Source organism: Pelodiscus sinensis, chromosome 15 (assembly GCF_052426305.1).
Source record: "Pelodiscus sinensis isolate ZL-2025 chromosome 15, ASM5242630v1, whole genome shotgun sequence".
NCBI classification, from domain to species: Eukaryota; Metazoa; Chordata; order Testudines; family Trionychidae; genus Pelodiscus; species Pelodiscus sinensis.
The window spans coordinates 36102330-36115887 of record NC_143066.1 but is presented as its reverse complement, the minus strand read 5'-3'; the positions used below and the strand labels follow the sequence as shown (position 1 = coordinate 36115887).

General features: G+C 67.6%; 1 protein-coding gene across 1 annotated transcript in view; it reads left to right on the top strand.

Annotated features, from left to right (window-relative positions):
• FLII (FLII actin remodeling protein) overlaps window positions 1-13221 on the top strand; it is a 28451-nt gene extending 15230 nt beyond the window's left edge. The window contains exons 11-30 of the mRNA XM_075899771.2: window positions 3-150; window positions 415-548; window positions 1828-2040; window positions 2608-2787; window positions 3249-3331; window positions 3714-3788; window positions 4207-4290; window positions 4752-4923; window positions 5135-5239; window positions 5843-6034; window positions 6460-6648; window positions 6966-7105; window positions 7895-8123; window positions 8685-8839; window positions 8951-9011; window positions 9892-10020; window positions 10777-10883; window positions 11199-11304; window positions 11475-11540; window positions 11881-13221. Of these exons, the coding sequence (XP_075755886.2) occupies window positions 3-150; window positions 415-548; window positions 1828-2040; window positions 2608-2787; window positions 3249-3331; window positions 3714-3788; window positions 4207-4290; window positions 4752-4923; window positions 5135-5239; window positions 5843-6034; window positions 6460-6648; window positions 6966-7105; window positions 7895-8123; window positions 8685-8839; window positions 8951-9011; window positions 9892-10020; window positions 10777-10883; window positions 11199-11304; window positions 11475-11540; window positions 11881-12015 (2703 nt within the window). The 3' untranslated portion in view covers window positions 12016-13221. The remainder of the gene's footprint in view (window positions 1-2; window positions 151-414; window positions 549-1827; window positions 2041-2607; window positions 2788-3248; window positions 3332-3713; window positions 3789-4206; window positions 4291-4751; window positions 4924-5134; window positions 5240-5842; window positions 6035-6459; window positions 6649-6965; window positions 7106-7894; window positions 8124-8684; window positions 8840-8950; window positions 9012-9891; window positions 10021-10776; window positions 10884-11198; window positions 11305-11474; window positions 11541-11880) is intronic.
• The last annotated feature ends 337 nt before the right edge of the window (window positions 13222-13558 follow it).

Below are 13558 nucleotides of genomic sequence, written 5' to 3'. Positions count from 1 at the left end.
AGATCCTGGACGTGCGGGAGAACCCCAACCTGGTGATGCCCCCCAAGCCGGTGGACAAAACCTCCGAGTGGTACAACATCGACTTCTCCCTGCAGAACCAGCTGCGCCTGGCCGGCGCCTCGCCCGCCACCGTCGCAGCAGCTGCGGCAGGTGAACCAAGGGGCGATTTTGGGGAGGGCGGAATGTCCCGTCCAGCTGAAGCCTGGCTCTCTGGGAACCCCGGACCCTGGGAGCAGAGAACCGGAGGGCACCTGGCCAGGCGATTTTTCTCCCCCCCGCCCCCCACACCTTCCCCCCTCTGGGCCGAGAGTGCCCCGTGGAGCAGGATCCCGCATGCAGCCTGGGCTCTGGAGAGGGGCTGGTGACTTCCAGGCTGTGGCTGCCGGTTCTCACCCCCTTCGTCCGTGTTCCCAGGGAGCGGCACGAAGGACCCCTCGGCCCGCAAGATGCGGCTCCGCCGGCGCAAGGACTCGGCGCAGGACGACCAGGCCAAGCAGGTGCTGAAGGGGATGTCGGACGTGGCTCAAGAGAAGAACAAGAAACTGGAGGTAGGGAGCGGGGGCAGGGTGTCCGTCCGTTACACACCCAGACCTTCGCCTGCGGCTTCTCGACAGCAAACAGCACGGTGGGGCCCCATCTCCGCTTGCCCCTTCTCCCCCTCGCCTGCCTCCCTTCACGGCCCATGTGCATCCACCCCCGTCCCAGGCCAGCGCAAGCTATGGGCGCTCCGTGCCTCTGCCCGTCCGGCTTGGCCATCGGGGCACCAGCCTCGCCCCTGGGGGCAGACCTCACTGCATCCTGTGGGCGTGGGGTGTCCGGACAAGGCTGCCTGCCTGCCAGGGCTCTCCACCTGCCGGGCATTTGCTGACAGATCAGCTGCTGGAGAAGGGCTGACCCGGCCTGCCTGGGCAGCTGTGCTCAGCAAGGCCCCGTTTGCCTCCAGTTCTGGGGTGGGCAATAATTTTGGATAGGGGGAGCACTCCAAGATTTTGGTAAGTGGTCAAGGGCCGCAGTTTTCTGGGGGGGCGAGGGGGGGGGCAGGGTCTGGGGCAGAGTTTGGTGCAGCTCCGGGTAGGGGCCTAGGGTGCAGGTGGGAGTGGGAGATTTTAGAGGAAGTTTGGGTCCAAAGGGGGTTGTGACCCGGGGCAGGGGAATGGGGGGCAGGGTCTGGGAGGGGGCTGGGTGCAGAAGAGGATTCTGGCCTGGGGGGAGGGATCTGGGGGGGGGTGCAGGGTCTGGGAGGGGGGCTGGGTGCAGAAGAGGATTCTGGCCTGGGGGAGGGATCTGGGGGGGGGTGCAGGGTCCAGGAGGGAGTTGTGACCTGGGGGAGGTGGGTGCAGAGTATTTATTTAGGAGGCGACCTGGGGCAGGGAGTTAGTGGGTGGGTGCCAGAGGCAGGCTCTGGCAGGAGGCACTTACCTAGGTGGCTCCCGGCCAGCAGCCCTGCAGGACCCTCAGGCAGCCCTACCGCCTGCAGCAGCCCCAGGCAGCTCGGAATGGCTGGCTCCTGGTCAATGGGGGCTGAGCGGTGTTTTGCTGGGGGGCAAGGGCAGTGGGCAAAGTCTCCCCCAGATCAGCTCAAGGCGGCGTGGGGCTGATCTGAAGCTGCTGGCTACTCTGTGCCTGAGGGCCCTGGTGGGGCGGCCCGTGGGCCGGGTCCTTAGGGTTGGTGGGCCGGATTCGGCCGGGGACCGGATCTTGCCTTCCCCTGCCCTAGCAAGATCCTCTGTGCGGGGGATGCTGTGGAGTCCAGGCCTGGGAGAAGCCCCCCCGCCCTCACCTCTCGCCCCCCCCTCCGCCCTCACCTCTCGCCCCCCCGCCCGGCAGGAGAACGGGGACGTGAAATACACGGACCTGAAGACGCGCCGGTGGGACCAGAGCCTGGAGAAGCCGCAGCTCAACTACTCGGAGTTCTTCACGGAGGACGTGGGGCAGATCCCCGGCGTCTCCGTCTGGCAGATGGAGAACTTCGTGCCCACCCTGGTGGACGAGGCCTTCAACGGGAAGTTCTACGAGGCCGACTGCTACATCGTGCTGAAGGTACCGGCGCCGCCCTGCCCTGCTGCGAGCTGCCCGGCGTCCCAGGGCAGAAAGGGGAATAGGATCTGGGGGTCCTGGCTCACTACCCTCTTCTCTGACCACTAGGCCACATTCCCTCCAAGGGGCAATGAGGTCCTGGTTCACAACTCCCCCCCACTCCCTCCCCCCACCCGCCTGATCTAACTATTAGGCCATGCTCCCCCTGAGCTGCAGATAGAACCCGGAGCCCTGTGCTCGGGCCACGCTCCCTCCCTAGGCTCAGAGGGTGCCTTGGGAAGGGGTTTAATACGGTGGGCGGGAGATGGGACAGTCCGAGGTCCTGCCCTCCACGGGCTCCCTCCAACCTGTCCGTTGCCTCAAGACGCCCCTACCTCCGCTCCCGCTTTCTCATGTCGATCGGGCCGTGTCCCCTCGCGGGGTGTCGGGGATGGTGTACGTGGCTGCAGAGGGCGTCCCAGTGCCGGAGGGGTGGGGGGGGACGTGTAGGTGGCCCAGGGAGGGGGGATACCCCCACGACCTGCTCAGCTTCCCCCTGCGACCGCTCTGCCTGTGGGCGTCCCCCCGCAGACGTTCCTGGACGACAGCGGCTCCTTGAGCTGGGAGATCTATTACTGGATCGGGCAGGAGGCCACGCTGGACAAGAAGGCCAGTGCGGCCATCCACGCTGTCAACCTGCGCAACTACCTGGGGGCCGAGTGCCGCACCGTGCGGGAGGAGATGGGGGACGAGAGCGACGAGTTCAACCAGGTACCCCCCGCCCCGGAGACCGACCCTGCCTCCTTCCCCCCTCCCTCCGCCCCGGGGGCTGCTAGCTCCTCCGCACAGCCCCCTCCGGACCAATCCGGCCCTGGACAGACGACACCCTCCCCCCTGCCTTCCTTCTCCTTTCTCCCCCGCCCCCGGGCTGCCAGCTCCTCCACACAGCCCCCTCCGGACCAATCCGGCCCTGGACAGACGACACCCTCCCCCCCACCTTCCTTCTCCTTTCTCCCTCTGCCCCGGGGGCTGCTAGCTCCTCCGCACAGCCCCCTCCGGCCCAATCCGGCCCTGGACAGACGACACCCTCCCCCCCACCTTCCTTCTCCAGCTGCCCTGGGGCTGGAGAACGTGGCGCTTCCTGTGATGGGGCGCGACCCCCAGCCGGCCGGGAGGGAGGCGCAGAGAAGCCCCGTGCGGCTGGCTGACCCCTTGTCCCCTCCCCCGTGTAGGTGTTTGACCACGAGATCTCCTACATCGAGGGGGGCACAGCCAGCGGCTTCTACACCGTGGAGGACGCGCAGTACATCACCCGGTAAGGCCCCCAGGGTGGGAGGGCACAGAGGAGCTGCCTGACTGGAGCAGAGCCCAGGCCTATCTCTGGGCCTGGCCCACCTCACCACTGTCCCCGGGAGCCCAGGCCTCCAGTCCTGGACATGGGGTGAGCTTGTGAGCTCAGCTGTGGAGATCCCAGATTCAGTCCTGCCTGCTAAGTTGTCCTGTGGCAGTGAGTTCCAGAAGTTAACCCTCCCCCCCCACACACACACACCTTGATCTATTGCGAGCATGTTGCCAGCGAGTCCCCCAGGGCATGCCATCACCCTGGTGCCCAAGTGGGGTCCAGGTCTCTGTGGGCGGTGGGTTCCTTTTGTGGCCCTCTCCCACTCAGCCCCCCGGCGTGCTGCCTGTCCTTGCAGGCTGTATCGGGTCTACGGGAAGAAGAATGTTAAGCTGGAGCCTGTGGCGCTGAAGGCTGCCTCGCTGGACCCCCGGTGAGTGCGGAGGGAGGTCGGGATGCTCGGCAGAGAAGTGCGGTCGGACGTGCCTCTCGTGGGACACGCAGGGGGCTGGCCTGCCGGGATAGGGGTGGTGACCTGCAGGCCCCCGTCTGGGAGCAGAAGCTGCAGAGATCAGTGATCCAGCCTGGCCCCGGGTGACCGTGGCCAAGGCACGAGCCACGGGGCTTCCAGCCCTGCCCTGCCTCCCACGGGGAAAGGCTCGGGGGCGGCGATGGAGCTGACGCTAGAACTGGACTCGCCCAACCAGGCCTTTGCTGGGTGTGTTGGCTGCCAGGAGCTCTGCCCCGACCGGCTACCGGGGGGGGGGGGGCCAGGGGAGGGGCGGGTCTCTGCCACTGTGCCCCCGTCTCAGCGCTTGGCTTCAACCCCTCCCCCCCTCCTTGGCCTTCAGGTTCGTCTTCCTCCTGGACAACGGCCTGGAGATCTCCGTGTGGCGGGGGAGCCAGGCCACGCTGAGCAACACCACCAAAGCCAGGTACCACCCCCAGCAGGGGGGCAGGGGCAGAGCCAGGCTGCGCTGAGGGGGCCCCCGCACCAGCCGTGCCCCTCGGGGAGCAGGGTGGGCGCCGCCCCCGCCGGGGAGCAGGGTGGGCGCCGCCCCCGCCGGGGAGCAGGGTGGGCGCCGCCCACGCCGGGGAGCAGGGTGAGCGCCGCCCACGCCGGGGAGCAGGGTGGGCGCCGCCCCCGCCAGGCCGGACTGGGCAGAGGGCCCGGCGGGACTTGAGGCGCCTGCCTGCCATAGCCCCGCATGGCGACCCTCTGCCAGCCTGGGCTGGGTGGGGGATCCTGCCATCCCTGGGCAGGGCGAGCCCCACCCGCTGCCATCTGGCCTCCCGTGCGCCCCCACAGGCCGGGGGCCCCTCCCCCAGAGCACTGCAGGCTGGGCCTGGGGTCTCACTGGAGTCTCTCCGGCCCCCTCCCCTCCCCCCCGTGCAGGCTCTTCGCCGAGAAGATCAACAAGAACGAGCGGAAGGGGAAGGCGGAGATCACCCTGCTGAGCCAGGGCCAGGAGCCGCCCGAGTTCTGGGAGGTGCTGGGGGGGCAGCCCGAGGAGATCAAGGCCAACGTCCCGGACGACTTCCAGCCGGCCAAGCCCAAGCTGTATAAGGTAGAGAAGCCCTCGCGGGCTACCTGCCCTGCAGGAGTCCCCCTCCGTCCCCAGGCTCTGGGATGGACTGGGCCCTGCCCGGGGGGACCTCCCCCCCCCATTCCCCTCAGGGCCCTGGAACTAATGGAGCCCTGCCCCACAGGGCTCCCCCCCGGTGCCCTGGGACAGACTGGCCACCCCACTCATCCCCCCCCCCCCCCCCTCTGCTCAGGTCGGCCTGGGGCTGGGCTACCTGGAGCTGCCCCAGATCAACTACAAGCTCTCGGTGGAGCACCAGAAGCGGCCCACGGTGGACCTGCTGCCGGAGATGCGACTGGTATGGCGGGGGCGGGGGGTCCCTTCCAGCAGGCTGGCCGGGGGGGGCTGTCTCCGCTAAGGCCACGGGGCGGGGGGGGGACTGGCCTGGAGCTGGGGCCCTGCTCAAACTGCCCTGTCGCTTCAGCCAAGTGGGGGGGCCGCTCCCTGGGCGGGGCTGGGCGGTGGGCCAAGCAGTGCCCTGCCCCCCAGCAGAACGGTTCCCTGGTGTGGGGCTGGGGGGGTTAGGGGGTGGGGCCAAGCAGTGCCCCCCCCAGCAGAACGGTTCCCTGGTGTGGGGCTGGGGGGGCCGGGCAGGGCCAAGCAGGCCCCCTTTCCCCACAGCAGAACGGTTCCCTGGGGCTGGGGGGACTCCCTAGCGCTCTGGCTCAGCTGGAATTGGGGACTGTCAAGAAAACGCCTCCCTTGTGTGGGGGGAGGAGCAGGGTGGGGCAAGAGGCTGGGTGGCTCCTGCAGGGAGCAGGGCTTATCCGTACAGCTCCCTCCCCTCCTGCTTGGCTCAGGGTCCCTCTGGGGGGGCGGGGGGGCAGATCCCAGCAGGGGCCAGGGTTGGAATTCCCCCCCCCCCCCCCCCCCCCGCTCAGTCCCTCCTCTCCCGCTGCAGCTGCAGAGCCTGCTGGACACCAAGGCCGTGTACATCCTGGACTGCTGGTCGGACGTCTTCATCTGGGTGGGCAGGAAGTCCCCGCGCCTGGTGCGGGCGGCCGCCCTCAAGCTGGGCCAGGAGCTGTGCAGCATGCTGCACCGGCCCAAGCACGCCATGGTCATCCGCAACCTGGAGGGCACCGAGTGCCAGGTACGGGGGGGGGCAGATCCCCGCTGTGCTCGGCTCCAGGTGCCCCTCCGTGGCCCGGGGCTGGCTGGGGGCACGTTCCCTCTGCTCCCACGCCGGGGGAGGGGTGCCCCATGTCGCTCCCTCTGCCCAGTGCTCTGCATTCGCACATGCTGGCGGCCCGGGCAGCGCTGCCTAGTGGCACCCGAGCACCAGAGCCCCGTATTTCTGGGCTGTTGCCGGAGCCTGGCTGGCTGATGGCCCCTCCGCTCCTGGAGAGGCCAGTGGAGCTGTGGTGGGAGTCGGGGGCTGCTCTGCAGGGACAGTCTGGGTCCGTCTAGTCTCCCGTCTGGCCGCGCCGGAGCTGCCCTGCAGGGCCGGATTCCCCTCCCCCCACCGGAGAGGCTGAAGCGCCCCGGGCCGGCGTCTCTCTCCTCCCCCCGCGGCAGGTGTTCAAGGCCAAGTTCAAGAACTGGGATGACGTGCTGAAGGTGGACTACACCCGCAACGCGGAGACGGTGCTGCAGGGCGGGGGGCTGGCCGGCAAGGTGAAGAAGGATGCGGAGAAGAAGGATCAGATGAAGGCGGACCTGACAGCGCTGTTCCTGCCCCGCCAGCCCCCCATGGTGCTGGCAGAGGTGTGGCACATGGGGGGGGGAGCCCCGCGGGGGAGTCGTCTGGGCCCTTGTTCTCCCGACCGGGCAGGGAGGGGCTGGGACTACCCTTAGGCAGGGGGGAAGGGGGAGGGGGCAGGCCAGTCCCACTGCATCTGGCCAGTGGAAGCATTGGCCCTACACGCAGGGGCTCTGCCCCACAGCCTGGGGAGGAGCCATCAGGACCAGGACTGGCCCCAGGGTCTCCTTGGCCGCCACGCAGAGCGCTAACCGCTAGGCCAGCTTGCCACCAGTGGCAGCGTCGCCCTCACGGCACCTCATGCGGGCCTCTCTCTGCGCAGGCGGAGCAGCTGATGGAGGAGTGGAACGAGGACCTGGACGGCATGGAGGGCTTCGTCCTGGAGGGCAAGAAATTCGCTCGCCTGCCCGAAGAGGAGTTTGGCCACTTCCACACGCAGGATTGCTACGTCTTCCTGTGCAGGTAACATCCCCAGCCTCTCCGGGCAGCCCCCTCCTCCCCAGATCCTCCCCCGTTCTCATTTGTCAGCGCCCCCCTCCCCAGACTGTTCTGCTGTCACCCCCCCCGAGTGGGCGTGGCCAGGGGCGGCTGGGCTGGGCTGTGGGGCCCTGTGTCACTGGACCCCCCCGAGTGGGCGTGGCCAGGGGCGGCTGGGCTGTGGGGCCCCGTGTCACTGGACCCCCCCCGAGTGGGTGTGGCTGGGGCGGCTGGGCTGGGCTGTGGGGCCCCGTGTCACTGGACCCCCCCCGAGTGGGTGTGGCCGGGGCGGCTGGGCTGGGCTGTGGGGCCCTGTGTCACTGGACCCCTCCCCGAGTGGGCGTGGCCAGGGGCGGCTGGGCTGTGGGGCCCCGTGTCACTGGACCCCCCCCCCCCGAGTGGGCGTGGCCAGGGGCAGCTGGGCTGGGCTGTGGGGCCCTGTGTCACTGGACCCCCCCCCGAGTGGGTGTGGCTGGGGCGGCTGGGCTGGGCTGTGGGGCCCTGTGTCACTGGACCCCCCCCGAGTGGGCGTGGCCAGGGGCAGCTGGGCTGTGGGGCCCCGTGTCACTGGACCCCCCCCGAGTGGGCATGGCCAGGGGCAGCTGGGCTGTGGGGCCCTGTGTCACTGGACCCCCCCGAGTGGGCGTGGCCAGGGGTGGCTGGGCTGTGGGGCCCGTGTCACTGGACCCCCCTGAGTGGGCGTGGCCAGGGCGGCTGGGCTGGGCTGTGGGGCCCCGTGTCACTGACCTCCCCCCCCCCCCCCCGTGCCGGTAGGTACTGGGTGCCGGTGGAGTACGAGGACGAGGCGGAGAAGAAGAAGAAGGGCGGCGGCAGAGGCGGTGGGGCGGAGGAGGAGGAGGAGGAGGAGGAGAAGCAGCCGGAGGAAGACTTCCAGTGCATCGTGTACTTCTGGCAGGGGCGCGAGGCCTCCAACATGGGCTGGCTCACCTTCACCTTCAGCCTGCAGAAGAAGTTTGAGAGCCTCTTCCCCGGCAAGCTGGAGGTGAGCGCTCCCCCAGGGAGCCCCCCCCCAGCCACATGGAACATCCCACGAGCTGGGCTGTAGCAGGCAAAACCCCGCTCCCCAAGGCCGTATAGTCCCTGCGGCGTGGGGGGTGTTACCCATCCCTGTCCCAGCTGTGGGGCTCAGCCTTGGACCCTCCGGCAGATGCTGACCCCTGGGGGGCGTGGGGAGGACTGGAGCTGGTGTGACACGCGTCAGGCCCCTGTGTTGGCTGGGGCAGGCGCTGCCAACCTGCCCTGGCGAACTGTGGAGGCTCCAGGCTCGCTCCTGCAGGAGCCAGCGAGGGAGACTGAGCTCCGGTCAAGCCGCTGGAGCATGCTGCTCAGCCTGCCTGGGGTCAGCCGAGCTCCTGGGCTCGCCTGCAGGGGGCGCCCTGCTCCTGCCGCGGCTGCACCTCACCTGGGGCAGGGTCTCATTTGCATGGAGATACCCAGCATGCTTTGCTAGCCGGTGGCTCTCCCTCCCTGGATGGCTCTGCCCATGTGCTGGGGTCCCCTCCGTGGCGGCCGGACGCCTCGAACGCTCTCCCCTTGCCCCTAGGTCGTGCGCATGACCCAGCAGCAGGAGAACCCCAAGTTCCTGTCTCACTTCAAGAGGAAGTTCATTATCCACAAGGGCAAGAGGAAGTCCAAGGAGGACAACCTGCAGCCCAGCCTGTACCACGTCCGCACCAACGGCAGCGCCCTCTGCACCCGGTGAGAGCCGGAGGGGCCGCTCTGCCAGCCAGAGCCTGCTCCTTGGGGGGGGGGGGGCGGCCGGGCGGGGATCCAGGCGGGGGCTGAGACCGCCTCGTCTTCCCCTTGCAGGTGCATCCAGATCGGCACCACCGCCAGCCTGCTCAACTCGGAGTTCTGCTTTATCCTGAAGGTGAGGGGCCCTGGGGCTGGGGCGCCGCTGGGGGCTCCATGGGCCTGCGGCTGTGACCGCTCGGGTCGTAGCCCAGGGTCTGCACCCAAGCACCAGATCCCCCTCTGCAGACGTGGGGCAGCCACGGCCCCGCCCTTTCGACAGTGAGCCTGCTGCTGTCTCTTCGGGCGCTACGGCAGCCCCTAGTGGCCAAAAGGTGTAACTGCCGCACCACCGCAACAGAATGGATTGTTCTGCAGGGAGAAATCTGCGGGGGACGTGAATTCTGTGCCTGTTTCTTTTACTTAAAAAGCAAGAGGCCGTGATTCCCCTGCCCTCCCTCTCCCCTCCCTGTTCTGGCTAACGAGGTGGAGTCCCTGGAAACTCCCTGCTGCCACCTTCTCGTGGCTGGTCCAAGGAGGCACCAGCCATCCAGGGCTGCCATTGAAGGTGCTGGGTGCCTGGTTTCTTCTCCCCACAGCTCATGGGCAAGGAGCAGCTGGAGAGAGGAGGAATGGAAAGCTTGGGGGTGTGTGGGGCAGGACCAGCTGTGTGAGGCGGCTCAGGGGAGAGAGTCCAGCGCTGATCAGCTGAGCACCCACAGCTCGGTTTGTGTTTCTGCTGGTGGTGCACATTCACACAGGCCTCGGTGCGTGTAAAACATTATTCTGCACATGGCTAGAAAAGATTAGTGGGAGCATTGGTCAGGACTTGTTAGCTGACCTTGGGGGCAACGAGTTGCTCTGAACTCCTGGCTTAAGCCAAAGCAGCAGATCCCGCCGCATGGAGTCTCCCTCTGCCCTTCTCGGAGGGCCTTGGCCCCTGTTGACGGGACTCCATCAGCTTGTCCCGCTTCTCCTAAGGGCTCTGCCCCTGCCTGACGGGCTCTCCACGCCCCTAGGTGCCGTTCGAGAGCACCGATAACCAAGGCATCGTCTACACCTGGGTGGGCCGGGCCGCCGACCCTGAGGAGGCCAAGCTGGCTGAGGACATCATGAACCACATGTTCGATGACTCGTACAGCAAGCAGGTGAGGCGGCTTCCGCGAGGGCACTTCCCCAGGGCAGCCTCTGTCTGCCCAGCCCAGTGGCTGCTCCTCAGCAGCGCTCTAGGCCGGGTCAGGCCAGCCATGGCTCTGCGGATGGTGGGGGAGGTCTCCGGCCAAGCCTATGGGGGCTGAAACCTCAGTGCGGGGAGGCTTTGGCCAGCAGAGAGCAGCAGCTGGTTACTCCAGGCCCAGGCCAGTCCCCAGCTGCTGAGCGGTTTCCTGGTGTTGGGCAGATGCCCATGTCTGCCAGCAAAGCGGGACAGCTAATGGCAGGCTGAGCCTCCACGAAACAGTCCCTTGCCCCCTGCGTCCCCGTAGGAGGGGAGGGCCAGCACGTGGGACTCAGGCCGTTTGGTCCTGTGCAGTAACGAGGTCCCAGGCTGGCCAGCAGTGTTCCCTGTGCACGGGGCAGCCGCTCAGGAGAGAGTCCAGTGCTGCCCAAAACTGATGAGCAAAGTGCCCACAGCTGGCTGCTTTCTCCTTGTTTCGCCGGGTGGTGCACATTGGCACACGTCTTGGTGCACAGAACACACCTTATTCCGCACATGGCTGGAACAGATGAGCGGGAACATTGGTGGCTGCTGACCCCTTTGGGGTGCATCCACAGGGGAGAGCTTGGTCCCAGTTCAGGCACCGGCTCGGGATCTGACTGTACCTGGGAGCGGCTCTTGCACTCACCCCCCCACCCCACCCCGCCAACACCCACGGGCGCACACTGACCCCTCTGCTCTGCACCAGGTGATAAACGAAGGGGAGGAGCCCGAGAACTTTTTCTGGGTTGGTATCGGGGGCCAGAAGGCCTATGACGAAGACGCCGACTACATGAAGTACTCGCGGCTGTTCAGGTGCGTGCCTCTGGCTGTGTCCTGTGGGGCGGGAGCGGTCGCAGCCCCGGGCGGGCGGGCCAAGTCCCCGGCGTTGGCAGCCCGGTGGCTGGGAGTTTGTTCCAAGGGCTCATGCTGGCTCTTCATGCCAGCGGGATGGCCTGGTGTCAGCAGGGGGGCTGGCCAAGGGGCAGGAGCCCCTAGGCGGTGGGGTCTGCAGAGCTCAGGCCCACGCCCGCTTGAGATCTGAGGAACTCCTCACCCTGCCTGGCTCCTGCAGGGCTGGCCTGGGGCAGGGCCCCGCTTGCTAACGGCGCTTTGGCTCTCACCCTGCAGGTGCTCTAACGAGAAAGGCTACTTCGCCGTGTCGGAGAAGTGCTCCGATTTCTGCCAGGACGACCTGGCGGACGACGACATCATGCTGCTGGACAACGGCCAGGAGGTGAGGGGTTGGGGCCGGGCCGTAGGCAGGGGATCAGCCTCCCTGCCTGTTCTGCACCCTGCAGGCCTTTGCCGCTACCCTAGAGAGCCTGATCCCTGCCCCCCGGACCTACCCGCTGGGCTGCCTGCCCCGGATCCTCCCTAGCTCTGAGTGTCTGTTCTTCCCTGCAGGTTTACATGTGGGTGGGCACCCAGACGAGCCAGGTGGAAATCAAGCTGAGCTTGAAAGCTTGCCAGGTAAGGCTGGGCTGGAGCATCTCCAGGGGCTCCCGGGCTACGAATGGAGGCTGGTAACTGGGGGGGGGGCACACTGCTGCAGCCTGGGCCTGCCCCCTGGGAGGGAGGCTCTTGCTCTTGCCCCCGGTTCCTGGGGCCTGTTGAGCTGTATGGACCCTTGACACGCTGCTCCTTGCTCTGCCTCTGAGGCTCAGCCGGGGCTGGGGCTGCATTGTCAGCGGCCTGGTGCAGCAGAGGGGTCGTGGCTGGGCGGGGCCGGTGCCTGCTCCTGCTTCCGGCAGTAGGATCAGGCCTGGCCGCCGGGAGCAGCGCTTGAGGCAACCCCTCCCCCTCCTTCCAGGTCTACATCCAGCACATGCGCTCGAAGGCGGCCGAGCGCCCCCGCAAGCTGCGCCTGGTGCGGAAGGGCAACGAGCCCCACCCCTTCACCCGCTGCTTCCACGCCTGGAGCGTCTTCCGCAAGCCGCTCGCCTGAGGAACCGCCACGGGGCCCGGACCCCAGGGAGCCTCGCCCCTGCCGAGGGGGGCAGCCGGCACCCGGCCCTCCTTTGCGGCCACCTCTTGCTCCACGGCGGGTTCCTAGTCACAGCCAAGGCCTGGTCCCGAGCCGCCCTTCTGCGGGAGAATCCCTGGGGGGGTAGGAGCAGCCGTGGGCCAGCCCCTGTAGCCACCAGAGCGGGACTGAACTCTGTCTCAGGGCTGGAGGGGGGTGACATGCTGCACCCCCCCTGGCTCCCCAAAGTCACAGCCCAGCCCCTCTCAGCTCTGAGGCCAGGGTCGGTGCTGAAGAGGGGCTGAGGGTGGGATCAGCTTGTGGGGGGCTGAGGGCCCCATGGGATTATATCGGCTCCTGTTGCTGGGGCCATGAGGGATCTGCTCTCAGGAGGGGGGGGTTGGAGGGAGCTGCTACCTGGCTGGGTGCACTGGAGGGGTTGCTGCAGCTTCCTGCTGAGGAAATGAAGCCAGCTCTGCCGGCAAGGGGAGGGAAAGGGGGGGGTGCCCCTCCCCTAGGCTCCACTATAGAAAAGGCCCAGTTGCCCAGGGGAGACCAGTGGGGTGCTGTTAAAATCCCTGTTTTCCAGCGCTGTACCCAGCCTGGAGGTGCCTTGGCCTGCCCCTGCCCCCAGCCACTCACTCACCCCTGTGCTCCAGGGCCTGGCTGCTAGGGCTAAGGGGAGCTCTTTGCCCCCCCACCCCTGCCCCTTTGCGGGCTGCTACTGCTCTGGCCCCCTGCTGCTGTGGGACCAGGACAAGTGTTTGGAGGGGGGGGGGGGTTGCTGCTCTCACTTGCAAGCACTGAGCTGCTGCTCCTACCCCCGAACCTGGTGCAGACAGCCCCACCGGGCCCTACTCAGCCGTCGCCTGGCTGAGGTAGGGGTGTGTGCGTGGGGGGGGGGGGGGTGTAATTCCACAGCAGGCACTTGGGCTTAGCCTAGACTTTGCCACGCAAGCAGGGCCTGTGCGCCAGCTGGTGGACTCCTCTGCCCTGGTGCTGCTGGAGTTGGTTTAACTACCAGCTGCCTTCCCTCTTCCCCCCCCCCCCCCTCCCGTTTTGGCTCTCGAGGTCTAGCTGCACCATTTGCACCCAGCAACCCGCTCCCAGTGCCTGGCCTGGACCCTGGCTGCAGGGCTGGGAGGCTGCCGGTCTGTGTCATATCAATAAAGATTGCACTTCACCAAGCCCGGCCGGGCCCAGCGTGACTGTCCGTTGCCTGCTGCCACCAGCACAAACAGGGATGGTGCTGGCACTTGAAGTATTCAGTTACACCAGGTGCGCCTGGCCCCGGCTGCTTTCTCCTAGGCACGGGTAGGACTGTTTTATGTGCACCACAGTCAGGAGGTGGGGCCAAGCAGGGCAGAGGCTGGAGGTTTGCTCAAGGCTGAGGGGAGGGGGCAGGCTCTGAAGTGGGGCCCTGACCGGGGTTTAGGGTGCAGGCTGCCTCAGGGCTACAGCCAGGAGAACGGACTCTCCCCCCATTTGCTCTGGGGCTGGGGGGGAGGGAACCTCTCTCCCCACC